General features: G+C 39.2%; 1 protein-coding gene across 1 annotated transcript; it reads right to left on the bottom strand.

Annotated features, from left to right (window-relative positions):
• Nucleotides 1-6853: 6853 nt before the first annotated feature.
• Nucleotides 6854-14062, bottom strand: LOC124145158 (protein FAM177A1-like). Its single transcript, XM_046514849.2, has 5 exons — nt 14004-14062; nt 12638-12808; nt 11355-11421; nt 9292-9389; nt 6854-7944 (listed from the first exon to the last, which is right to left on the bottom strand). Exons 1-5 carry the CDS (start codon nt 14028-14030, stop codon nt 7822-7824), a joined length of 486 nt encoding a protein of 161 aa, XP_046370805.1. The 5' UTR covers nt 14031-14062; the 3' UTR covers nt 6854-7821.
• Nucleotides 14063-14369: the final 307 nt, after the last annotated feature.

Genomic DNA, 14369 nt, shown 5'->3' on the forward strand with positions numbered 1-14369 from the left:
TGCAGTCAGGGTTTACTGGTTGTGTATTGTGTTGAATAATTGTCCGTTTTAAAAAATGTAGTTATTTTAAAACAGGGGACAGCCTTGACTGCCCAGAAACTGGTGTTCTTCGTGATGTTAATGAAACATGACGTAATGCCCCAGCTCAAGGACAGCTGCGCTGCATATCGAGGTGGGGGCCGGAGAAGCCGGTAGGGATCGAGAGCTCGAGCAGGGGATGGGGGGTGGAGGGTGGGGAAGGGAGCATGGCGTCTTAAATCTTGATTCTGCGGGTGATGGTGAAGCCAGCTGAGTTTACCATCACGGGCACAGATGCTAGGTTAGATACATACCGCTGTCACACTGGTACTGATTAAAGTACCACATCCACGTCCACCCCCTCCCTCCAGCCATACACCAGCACGTCCGCAGCCACGTCCGCAGCCATATGCAGTGTTCATGTAGCTGGTGGGAGTTATCTAGTAGAGACATTATGGAATTTCGAGAAATTATGTAATATATATTTGATGCTGAAATTGGTGCATAGTGTTGGAGAGAAAAATAGACCGTTATGGGTCTGTAGCTCACCTGTATGTTTCTGGGGCATTTTGCAATATTTGTCTTGACACAAGGGTAAGAGGAATATGCAAAATAGAAAAATAAATATGAGAAATAAGGATTTTGAATTAAGATATTTTTCACATACCAATTGTACCTGTAATGCCCATCAACTTTCAAACTGCGGAAATAACTAGGTAATGGGCAAAATTATACTTTCAATATGGCGGCCACAGTCTTTAAAGTGAGATTCTAATATATCTTGGAACACATTTGCCGTATTCATCCGACAGAGGAGTTGTCGAAAAAACATAAACTTTTGGTCGGAATTCCAACTTTCGCCATTTAATATGAAATTACCAAAATGGTGCCAAATTCCATGCAGTACTAGGGGGACAAAAAGGCGATTTTTTCACAACGTGTCACTTTATATAGTGCCATAATGCTCGAAAACGTATATTGTACAGAATGCATAAAATCTGTGACGTCACAATGCGATTTTTTCCAATGAGAACAACAGAGGAAACGAGCACCTTTCAACATGGCAGGCCGTCTCTCGTGTTAAAGGGAGACTATAGAGGAAAATCATGAATCGAATTTATGATGTACATAGGACTTAACAGTTGATGATTACCCAAATAGGCAGCGTTTCACACACTATCAAGTCGAGACCAAAACTGAAACTGACAGTGCCAGCCGAGGAGTGCAGCGGGTGTCATGAAATGTTTCTCCGGTAAGCGAATGTCAACATTTCAGTGTTGAAATTTATTTTTCGTCTTTTTTTCTTTCAAAAAGTCACAAATCAATAAAATATTTAGCCCATAACTTATGAGCGTGCGTCATACAATCAATGTGAAATTACAGTCTTATGTACTTGTACCAGCTGTGTACACTGATATGACTCAAGAGTTCTTAATGGATGCCAACACAAATACAAGGGTATGCCGGGTGCCTAGAGATGGGGGTTGACGCCCTCGAAAAGTGTTTCGGTCCGTCAGGCACAGTCTCTCTTTAGGTATATTCTCATGTTTGAGCAAGGGCGGAACCAGCATTTCTTAAAGAGGTCTACAACATAGCATATTTGGTTTGAAAAGAACAAAAAAACCAAAAAAAACTATCGTATTAATAGCATCATCATAAAATACTCACAGAAGTTAAAAAATCTAATGTAATAAATAGCATGGGTGAGATACATCTATATCCGGGATTATGAAACCTGCAAGAGACAAGTATGTTACTCCAAACCAAATATAATCAGTTAAATTCCAACTATATCAGAGTTATTTATGTTTTATCAAGCACATACTTTCTACTCAGCGAAATAATTATCTTAACACTAGTTGATAAGACTGTAATTCTTTCTTTTTTCTTAATACATTTGAACGAGCTTTGATTATTATAGCTTGTTTGTTGTTTAATGCCGCATGAAGCAATATTCCACCCAAATGAGGTATGGCGTGTGGTCTCAAGATGTGATCAATGTACCGAGCTGCTGTGACACCATTGCCTCTCCCTGGACCGATGTTCTGGAAGACCACAGGGCCGGCCCTCTGTGCACGACCAATTCCACCCCACACCATGTTGCTCGGACCACCCCACGAGTCTCTCTCAACAACACAAGCATCCGAATAATGTTTCCCATGGCGTCGCCAGACACCCTCTCTGCCGCCATCTACTGTTGAGATACAGTAACGGCTCTCGTCTGAGAAGAGAACTCTTCTCCACTGCTGGTTGCGCCAATGCTGGTGCTGTGTTGCCCACTGAAGACGGTGTCGGTGATGACGTGGAGTCAGAATGGGTCCTCGGTGTGGCCTTTGACAGTGGAGGTGTCTGCTCGTAAATTGTCGACGCACGGTGTCTGCACCAATGTGTCCCCATGGTCTGTCGAGCAGTTTCCGCAGCAGTTACAAAGCGATCTTGAAGATGCTGTCGCACAATGTGACGATCCTGACGTCGGGTGGTGACCCTTGGTTTTTCACTACGTGGTCAGTCAGCAGTAGTGTTGGTGGTCTGGTACCGTTTCTGGAGCCTGTATATGGTCCTTTCGTGGACTTGAAATGCATTGGCTACTTGCCGGGCGGTTTGTCCAGCTTGCAATCGTCCAAGGGTTTGGTGTCGCTGATTTCTTGTCAATCTTGTCATGTGGTAGCAATTCAATAACGAATGAATGTTATCCGATCTGGGTGGATTTTTTTGGGGTAAGAAATGGGGGACCGCATGTGCATTTCAATTTGCACGGAACTCACGTGCATCGGGTTACCATGGACGTTGCCGTGATGTGTTTGGGCGATCGGTTTTATTGTCATCCGCTTTGTTTTTTATCATCAAATTTCATTTTTCCGGACAAGATAATGTTAAATTTTAGAAACTTTGAAAAAGATTACCCAGACATTTAAATGACAACTTTTCATGCAATGCTACTTGGGGGTGATGTTTCTTTTGTGGTTCAGTATATATCAATTCATTAAGTAAACATTCCATCCATGCCAATGAAATGAAATGCAAAATGGACTCGGGTATATACATTGAAACTTCGGCTTGAAGCACAAAGCTGAAGGGAGACAACTCTCTTTATCGTTATCATCTCATTTCCACTACTCACATTGCTCTGGTTAAAAGACATTTGATGTGTTGGGCGCAAACAGATCTTAAATGGTCCAAGTCGCGCTAAAACCCAAATACCATACCAAACAGAACTGAACTCCTAGATAAGTTCGCCCTTTTCCATATCACTACCAGAGACCATATACTGGCATAGGGTCTCTTCCACTACTAAGTTATGAGAAAGATCCATCAAACCAGAACAAAACGTGTGTATGCAGAATTCAAAGTTTATTTCAATTCAGAAACACAAGCACCAGTCATCCATCACAAAGAAGATGGGACAATGGAAACACACAATTGCAGATGTGGGAGGACCCCCACCACAAGTCGCCTATACTGTAGACTGGATCCATCTCTCTACACCATCGGGCTTATAAACAGCTATATAAACATTCGAGTCATGTTTCTGAACAAGCAAATAATGAAATACCTGTACATGTTTGACTACAATAAAATTATTTTCAAGTATCAATCACTTAAGGAGGTATTGCATACCATCAATAATCTATTATATGGTCTCTGATACCATGTGCTCCCAAGGTGCTAAGATACCATGAGTTTATCTCAGTGAACTTGATGCATGAGCCTTATACAAATATGCACCTCTTAATATGCATATGCAAGTTCGTCCAAGGTTGGACTTTCAAAAGGAGTCTTATATTTATCTTGGATTTTTTAAAAATTGTTATTGAATGGATGGTTTGTTCAGCAGATGGGACTCCTCATGGGAAGACATTTTCTTATGGCCCTGAGACAAGGGGAGACAACTGTCACAATGTTGGTACCACAGAAAAGTCTGTTCATGTTCAGTGTGTGTAGGGAGCGTCTTGATCCAGTCTACTTTATCTGGGTATACTATGTACTTGCAGAAAGAAAAAACAGCAATAATGGTCATTTCTTTGTTTTTTTCATTGAACTTTAAACACTTATTTAAAGCTTTAACATTGTAGTTTTGTTCAATTATATAGTTTTTTTTCATAATTTGGTTGCCTTTGAATTCTTTTATAAATGTATTGTGTGTACATTAATTAGTTCATTGCATATCATATTTTTATATATCAATTTATTCAGTACACATGCAATCCATTTATTAAGATGGACACATGCCAATGTCATGAAATACAAAATACTATACTTTGAAATCATAAAAGTAGAAAAACAGCTTCCACACCATTCAGAAAAAAGAAATCAAAACCTATGAAATATCACAGATATACAATAAATATAGCAATACATAGATAATATACACTTTCAAACTTGCCAAATTATTAACACACCCACTCACATCACCTCATCACAAAATTTGTCAAGGCATACAGGGTATATTTCACACGGTAATCCCCCCCCCCCCACCCCCCCACCCCCAAAAGTATGGTGTATCACTGACCAAGTGCCCTTAATGCTGAAGAGGAATTTCGACTGATACTGTCAGTTAAAAAACAGTATATAATTATGCAAGTGTTAATGCAATTTCAAATACATGTACTGTTCAAATACCAAACACATTTTTCACCAAGTCTTAAAAATTAAATGCAAGTCAAAATTAAATCAGTCCTTTCAATCACTAAAGATACAATGATAGCAGTCATCATTAACCAGATCTTCTTCCAAATGGTAAATCAAAGGAATGAAATTGTCTTCTTGTTTGAACATAAATTCATAAAATGTAATGCAAGTAGTATTAAATTCAATCATCAAACATGCTTATAAATTTTAATAGGCAAACAACAGTTAACTATAATTCAATATATTCTACTTTTTACTTCTTTGGTTACCAAATGTTCACAAACAGATGCATAGTAACATACATACATTTTCCGATATGAAACTTGGCTGATACGGATTTGAGAATAACTTAGGGTCTCTTGACCATATGAGTTGTTTTATTAACTCATGAATATTGCGCAATTTGCTTTAAATACAATCTTACAATACAATACAAACTTCAGTCCTGACAGATCTGCACCATTTTTGGTTCTGAGATTTACACATGTCGTACATCAATATGAGTATTTCATCTTTCACACAACATGAAGAAAGCAACTTTGTACAAAGATTCCAACAGAAAGAAGAACTTTTGATGTATCAAAAGAACAGTGGTAACATTTGTCTGGTGTCTGCACAAAGCACACTCAGGAATGTATTGAGTTGCCCGCACTGATAATCGAAGCCAGAGGAAGGCTTGAGGTGTCAAGACATGTGCCCCCATGGTGTGGACGGCAACTGGTCCATTGTCACACAAGCTACAATATTTCTTTGTAGTGAGATAGAATAGTGCAAAATGCGCATCAGCAAATTTGCAGTTATTGACGGTACTGGTTTATAAAGGTGGAGCGATTGATCTAATAATTGATTAAGCAATTGATCTTCACACCTACACTGATTATCCATTGCAAATATGTCTTAAAGCTACAGCAGTTTAAAGCCTGCCTCACAAATTAAAAAACCCCATAAAGATCATTCAGTCAGTGAGGTGCACAGTCACAGCAAAGCCAGCCTATCAAGCAATGTAACAGTTGTCCTCAAGAAAACAATTAAAGTCTCATAACTTTCATATGGGAAAAACACTCCAGATATATTTGATTAATAATCAATTTCTGATCTCTGATTATTGATATGAATATTCAGAGCTATAGCAAGCACAACTAGTAAAGTCAGTACAGGAAGGTAGTTAATACTCAACTGACATCATCTCGGACAGGGAAGAGTGCACGTCAGTCAGGTCCAAACAAAATGTGACTAGTTTGGGACATCAGATACTGACAATTCAGGTGCTTCCATGGTCAGTATAAGCACATGCATTGTCTACGTCCTACGGTCTTGCTATGTGACATATTCCCAATGTTTCCTCCTGTGCCAATGGGTATCCAAATAAAACACTTTGAGAAATGTGGCACTGGATGTTTTGATATAGTGTGTGGAAACATTCCACTGATGATTATGTGTAGGAAGAATCTACCCAGTGTCTTTTTATCAAAATGTATCAACAGAAGTTGTTAAAAGTCTAAAACTGATGTTTGCTGAAGAGCTTAAAACTTTTATTGAGGGTGATAAATTTGACATCAAGAGACACAAGGGTGAGATTCTGTTTAGCATCCAAAATCATTTTTCCAACTTTTTTCATTTCGTAGACAGTAATACAGTGTAAAAAATAAAGCTCTCCGGCTTCAATGGCAGAGAAATTAGTTATGTATTTTTTTTAGATGTCATGGTAACCGATTACGTCACAATGGTCTGAAAAACATTGTTCTGCAATTTCACTGTGGAAGGCAGTTTGGGATGACAAATGAGCATCAACATATACGTATGGAATGCATTATTATTCTGAATCAGGGGAATGTTACCATGGTTACAGATATTGAACTGTCATTGATGTATTTGCAGGTAACACTTGGATCCCTGGGACAGAGTGACACCGTTGAGGTAACCAGGCTATGTGATTCACCAGCTCCACTCATGACCTACAGATCATGTGTAACGTGATGAGTGAGAATGATTTTACCTCTCTTCCAACAATATTACACCAGGGGCACCAGGGCCCCACATGATGTACCCATGTGGGGAGTGAGTGAGTGAGTTGGGTTTCACGCCGCTTTTAACATTATTCCAGTTATATCACAGTGTGTCAGCTTAATGTGGGAGGAAAGCCCGAAGTGATGCAGGTCTAAGACGTTTACCACTTCGGTGAAACCCACGAGCACGGGTATGGTGCTGACAAACCTTGAAACATAATCGGGGCGAACCTGGATTCGAACCCACAATTATAGGTTTCTGGCGTGCCCAAGGGACGCAACTCTGCACAGCTAATCGCGGCACCTCAGACGTCTTGGCCACTCGTACCCATGTGGAGAATCGAACCTGGGTCTAAGGCCTGATGGGCTACAGCTAATTAGCCACTAGGCATTGCCACTGTCCTGTAACTCAGTGAACTTGTGACATCAAATCATTACCATGTCATAATGTTACCACACTAAGACTTGTGATTTAAGATCCTACAGTGTATTGAGCATAACACTTGTATCTAGTTACCTTAATAACACTGTTCTTTACAGGAGGTCAGAGGTTCTACCTACACTTTTTCAAGGACAGATGAAAGTTTAAAAGACTAATAGTTAAATAAATCAGAGATCGTAAAAATTGTTTTTACTATTTTGTCGTTCATGCCTTGAAAACACTTTTTGAAATAACTAATCCTCCTTAAGTTAAAAAGCCTCAACCCTTCCAAGTAAAAGTCTACGAACATTGAAAAGAAAGAGATAAAGTGTTGTTCATAAAATCCCTCATTATGTAACCCTAGTGCATACAAATGTTGCACAATGTATTTTATGTCCTGAAACACTGCACTGTAAACTGTCATAGTGCTGTTTTATTGCTTCCCTTCCACCTGGATTTATAGGGTTCTGCTTACCGGGTACATGCAAGTACCACAATGCAATCAAATTGGCATAATTCTATATGTTACCAAAATCGTTAATATAATTGCATGAATTTTAAACATGTAATTACATTATATTTTTTTTAAAACACACACCCTCAAATATTTTTATGACATCGAGGACTCATTAGTTTACCTTGGAACCCCAAGTACATCTTCACTTCCTATTTTCCAGTTTCATGTAATACTGTACAATAAATAGGTATAAGGGATGGATTTCTGTATGTTCTCTGCTTGTCCCGTGGTCAGTATTTGAGGGGGGACTGGGAGGCAGGCTGCTGGGGGACTTTACTCTGCTCCACTACCTGGATGTTGATCGAGGAAAGTTCTGCATGCTGACGCTCCATCATCTCCTTGTCCTTGTCCTCCTGCATTAGAAACATCATTGTTAGGCCAGACATTTGTTTTTTAATTTTTTACAGATTTTTGACCCAAACATTCATGTCAGTAGGTCGGAAAAAAAGAACATAAAAAAACCAATTTCAAATATATTTTTTTATTTCCTTACATAAGTAGGCCGGGGGGGGGGGGGGGGGGGGGGGGAAGGGAGAGAGAGAGTGGAGAGAGAGGTATAGGGATTTGTTGTCATTTATTGTGTTTTGGCATTTTACTAAAAGTATTCTAAATAATAGATTTAAATTTGACAGTAAATGAGTTGTTTTACTTATTTATTTCTGGTCCGCAGAAAGTGAGTTGCATAATACAATTCTCATTCCGAATATATGACATTAAGGAAGCTTACAAAGCTAATAATTTCTTTATCATATAACGTCATTCTGTTATTAATCAATGCAAAAAAACTCATTTCAAACCCCTAGCTAAGCATGGCTACAGAAAGCCCACAGATCAGGAATTCCCTGGCTGAGCATGGCTACAGAAAGCCCACAGATCAGGAATTCCCTGGCTGAGCATGGCTACAGAAACCCCACACATCAGGAATTCCCTGGCTGAGCATGGCTACAGAAACCCAACACATCAGGAATTCCCTGGCTGAGCATGGCTACAGAAACCCCACACATCAGGAATTCCCTGGCTGAGCATGGCTACAGAAACCCCACAGATCAGGAATTCCCTGGCTGAGCATGGCTACAGAAACCCAACACATCAGGAATTCCCTGGCTGAGCATGGCTACAGAAACCCCACACATCAGGAATTCCCTGGCTGAGCATGGCTACAGAAACCCCACAGATCAGGAATTCCCTGGCTGAGCATGGCTACAGAAAGCCCACAGATCAGGAATTCCCTGGCTGAGCATGGCTACAGAAACCCCACAGATCAGGAATTCCCTGGCTGAGCATGGCTACAGAAACCACCACATATCAGGAAATCCCTAGCTAAGCATGGCTACAGAAAGCCTGACACATCAGGAAACCCTTGGCTGAGCATGGCTACAGAAACCCCACACATCAGGAAACCCCTAGCTAAGCATGGCTACAGAAACCCCACACATCAGGAAACCCCTAGCTAAGCATGGCTAAGCGAATCCCCATACATCAGGAAACCCTAGCCAAGCATGGCTACAGAAACCCTGACACATCAGGAAACCCCTTGCTTAAGCATGGCTAAGGGAATCCCCATACATCAGGAAACCCCTAGCTAAGCATGGCTACAGAAATCCTCACACATCAGGAAACCCCTAGCTAAGCATGGCTAAGGAAACAATCTGTAATATGATACTATTTACTATAAGTCCATGTTCTCTATGTCACAGTACCTCCTCCTTGAGCCTGTAGTACTCATCAATGGCGTACTGGTATTTGGGAGCTGTGATGCCGAAAAACCAGGCCAACTTCTCTCCACACAGGTCTGCCACTGTAGTGATGGAAAGATCAGATTTCATTTTATATTCATAGGAATATACATCTCACTGCCACCATATACTGACATACAAACCACATCGCAGAAGCTGCATATATTTGCCATTCCTTACGAGCAGGGCATTTGACTGTATCACTATGGTCACACTGTTTCAACACATCAACCCCAAATATGTCAACACATATTAATGATTAACAGGATCAATCAATTGCATGTTAATACAGTCAACTCCTGTTAATCCGACAATCAGCTTTGTCCAACACAAATGATGGGAACTGATTAAATCAATGCTATTCATACCCGTTAATCCGACAGTCTCGCACTCCGACTCCAACACACCTAATTTGCAACGAATTACTGAAATCACTCATTAATCAGTCTTGTTAATCCGACACAGTGATTAGCGTACTCCGTGGTCATGTGCCCGTGAGTACACAGCCTCGTGTTTTGATGCGAGACGAGTCGGCTGGTAGTTGCATATTTCAACGGCTGCAGAGATAAACTTGCTTAACAATAAACAATTAATGCTTTAAATAAAGAAAACAGGATTAATCACCTGCTTAGATTACCTCAATCTCAATAAAATCAGATAATCATTTTTCATTTTTCTATTACGTGTTTGTATCTTTATCTATCGTGTACGTTAATTGTCCGATTTTCGATCACAAACATTGATACTACTTAATTTCGTTTATCTGACATACTCGTTAATCCGACACAATCATATGCAACCAACCATGTCCGATTAAAGGGACTTGACTATCAAATTTAATATAACCAAGTATAATTTTGTAACTTGACAATTCAGAGGACTGAGTCAAAAGTAGATGTATGTTATTCAGAATCCCTACCAGTCATCATAGATCAAGAGGATGAATAGGAGAGAACAGATGTATATAGTGGTTTCATCTGCATGGACTCTTTTGTTCCAACCATAGGTGTTTTGGCTGATACAACATGTTCACATTTTAAGATAATTTGCATAAATTATTTCTTCCAATAATAACCATCAATTAAAATTAAATTAAAAAATCTTTTAAACTTTCCCACCTGTGATAAAAACTCAAAGCTTTGTCTGTCAAACAACTGACATTGCCTCTCGGCCGACATGTTTAGTGTGTGAATATTTTATAAAGAAGAGAATGGAGGTCAAGTTGACATCCATAAATTCACTTTCTGATGTGTATCACTCCAAACTGCCACTTAAAGACTTAGCTGATGTTAAATGTATCCTGAGGCTAGCAGACATTTCAGCAAGTGTCTTTTTATGATATCCCTATTCAGGCCAGTAAGCCTTTCTGAGAAAGTTGCATCCCTGATAGTGATAAGCTTTGTCATCATGGGAGATAATGCAAATGAATCAATGTTGCATGTTGCTACAGGAACTGCCACAATAGAAGTGCAATAGCTGTATCACTATTGCAATAGTATCACAACAGTTTGTTGTTTAATGCTGAATCATCCCCACTCATCTATATAACAGTGGACCAGACAAACCAGTGAATGATATTATGAGCAGCTTCCACTCAATCAACCAAGTCACAGTGTCCCTGAACCTATCAGTTGTCTCACTAGTTGCTGGGAACCTTATTCAAGAGCAGAATCTCAATGTGCATCGCAACATTTTTATTTTTTTACTATCACTATACAGTGGTTTGATGCGTCCAACCTCCTCAGCATCCTATGGAGATTCTGTAGGGGCACAGGGGCGGTCGGGTAGCCTAGTGGTTAAAGCGTTCGCTCGTCACGCCGAAGACCCGGGTTTCGATTCCCGACATGGGTACAATGTGTGAAGCCCATTTCTGGTGTCCCCCGCCGTGATATTGCTGGAATATTGCTAAAAGCGGCGTTAAACCATACTCACTCACTCACTCTGTAGGGGCACAACTCTTACTAATCTCGTTTTTAGTTATCATAATATACTTAACTTCTTGCGAAAAGAGGTCTCTGACAATTTACCTGATAGAGTGCGAGCTGATGCTGTCATCAAGCAATACCAGAACCATGGCAACCAAGACAGTTTTTTCTGAAAATCATAAAGCATGTCCATTAGGAGCTGCTAATGACAGTATGACAATTCATGCATGAGGCCAAAAAAGCAGTAAATAATGATGAGGTCTTTTAGTTTTTATCAGTTGGTTAACACAAAACTTGACCTAAAATTCAATGTAACTGTAGGTGGTCGAAAAAAAAGAAATTAATAATAATTTTCAACTTCCAGATAAGTACGGCTACTTATGAATGAAAAACAAAGCCATAGGTCACACCATTATGGAAATACGATTCCGAAACAATACTAAAAGATAACTGATTGTGTTTTTTGTCAGAAAGAATTTTTGTTTACTTTTATTGGTATTATTCACCATTTTTAATAAGTGATGTAACTATACGGCGATACAGTATTGTATCATGATGCAAGGCCCACGATACAATACATTAGTTATCGGGCCATGTATCGCAATACATATGATACATTTCATTGTAAATTATATTGGTGTGAAATCATTTGAATAATAACAGAAACTCTTCAACCACCAGCTCATGCAGATTCTCTAGTATTTCATGTTTGGCCGTAAATAGCGTAACATTCCCAATATGTTTCTGTCTACAATACCCCATCTTTGATCTCTAAAATTTATAATAACAAATGATTCAGGTTTGTGATTCACATGCAAAAAGAAAGAATATCAACTTGTGAAATATAAGTACTGTATCAGGATACCAATTGTGTCACACCCTAAGCATCGGGAAACATATTGTATCGCGACCACACTGTATTGTTACACCTCTATTTTATACGAGTCTGTTTTTTTGTAAAAAGTCATTTAATTTTTCAACCAACTAAAACATTTACATAAGGCTTCAGCGGTAGTGAAGCTGCGCAACATGCTTTCCACAGCCTTGTTTACTGGTACATAGAACAATGGCAGGAGACAAGTGGCCTTTAACTGAGGATAAGGGAATTTACTTGTTCAAGGAAATGTGAACACATTTTTAAACATCAAGAACATTGAAAACTATTTCTAGATAAAGGATGTCCAATTACATAATTTTCTACATCAGTGTTATCAAATATGGGAAATATTTGTTTGACTGGTAAGTTTATGACAAATTGGAAAAAAACATGTAATCTACCACATATACCATTTCTGCTTAGTGAAGAGTCAGTAATCTTTGGTGTAATAAATTAGGGTCAGTGGGCAATTGAAATAAAAACTGTATGCCATTTTTGTGTGACTGACTGGGTCGACAGATGGTTCTTTTGGTTTGATCTGTACATCCTCCTCGTCTGTGGAGTACTCCTCTAGGATACCATCACTGAAGTGCAGTACACGCTTTGGCTTCTTCTTCGGGTTCTCTTTGTCTTGACAATCGCCATGGCTGAGAGGAACGTTCGTGAAATCAGTCGTTTTCTAAAACATCAAATGATGGCTTGTTAATACAGTGTGAGTCTTGACCATTAATGCAATAAGGCTTAATAACCATTATTATATTAGAAATCAAGCAGGAGGAGCAGGAATGTCTACCAGATCATAATTGCAACAGCTAAATGTGTTGAGTTTATAAATTTAGATTTATGATAAAGACAGCTTGAGTTTCAGCATTACTTGAAATGAATATATGCTTTGTCAGAAACTTTAGCAATTAACAAGTCTTGTCATGTTTGTCGAAGAATGCCTCTGGTGTAGTGGATAGAGCTTCTGCTGAGAGAGCGGAGGGTCAGTGGTTTGATTCCCGGACGCATCATACTAAAATATGTTAAAAGATGGTACTTGTGGTTACCCTGCCCGGCACTGGGAATAAAGCGGATAAAAAAAGGACTGGTCTGCTCATAGTCAGTATACCGTGACAGAGTGGGGTATCTATGTTAAACTGTGCCATGGTATCTCAGTAGGCCAACTTTAAACATTATAAAACCAGCATCAGTCCGGAGTAGTACTAGTAGTAGTCAGACATGGTATAGTTCAATAATTGTGGAACATCATGTTAAACCCAATTTCACCTCAGAACTATTTTGTTGAAGGATGTTAAAATGAAATACATAGAAGGGATGAAATGGATATATCTACCAATCATTATTGATAATGCCAATATTGGTCATTATACATAGTATTTTGACACGTGAATAATATGTCAGTTATGCCGCATGCATCATCACATATGAGACAGCAGCCAGTTATACATATCAATAATTACATGCCATAAAACTGGCAGGCAAAACCAGTTATCGATACATATTTGTAGGATTCGATTACTTGGCGGTCATTCAATGCACAATGCATTCTGGTACAGTATAGTCTGATATTGGTTAGATTATGTTCATACGCGACGTGGAACTATGAATCGCTTATAGCACATGTCGTCGTGTCTGTTTAATAATCATAGCCTATGTCAGTGTACTGTTACTAGAGTTACTGTCAGCCCTGACTCATATTGACGAGTTTGACTTAGTTTCTCCGAACTCAATAATCGATTCGTCAGTTATTGATACTGTTTCGAACATCAGTTAAATTTGCCTGTAAACATTTTAGAACAAATAATTTGAAGAACCATAGAAGTATCTAAATCATTCAGAGCTACAGCGAAAGATCAACAAAACACTCAGACCTGAGACGCATTTGTTGACTCCGACATCTTGGCAAGGAATAGTAAGCTCCGAACATCGATTCAGCATGAAAAACGGGTTTTGCAAAGTATATGCGCAGCGCTTAGTAGCCATACATAATACATGCATTGAACAGCCGGAGCTCGGCTTACAGAAACATTGCCGTGGAGCTTATAGACATTTCCGGTGCTGACAAAGGTTTGTACTATCACGTTCTGACATGGGTTCGATTCCGTGTCGAGCGGAGTGAAAACACACATTATGTTCTTTGATTTTAGACACTTGTGAGCTTTGACACAACGTGATTCCAGTTTCAAAATAAAAGACGTAATTATATTTAAACATGCGAAACATCAATTACCTGTACA

This window comes from Haliotis rufescens, unplaced genomic scaffold, assembly GCF_023055435.1.
Source record: "Haliotis rufescens isolate VD_foot unplaced genomic scaffold, xgHalRufe1.0.p SCAF_3, whole genome shotgun sequence".
Classification (NCBI taxonomy): domain Eukaryota; kingdom Metazoa; phylum Mollusca; class Gastropoda; order Lepetellida; family Haliotidae; genus Haliotis; species Haliotis rufescens.

Bases quoted from the DNA above. Each gene is read 5' to 3' on its own strand.
- LOC124145158 (XM_046514849.2), bottom strand. From the start codon at position 14,030: ATGTCGGAGTCAACAAATGCGTCTCAG. The intron at 11,422-12,637 runs GTCAGTCACACA...TATGATTTTCAG, and splicing joins AAGAACCATCTGTCGACCCA to AAAAAACTGTCTTGGTTGCC. The intron at 7,945-9,291 runs GTACTGTGACAT...TTTCTAATGCAG, and splicing joins ACTACAGGCTCAAGGAGGAG to GAGGACAAGGACAAGGAGAT.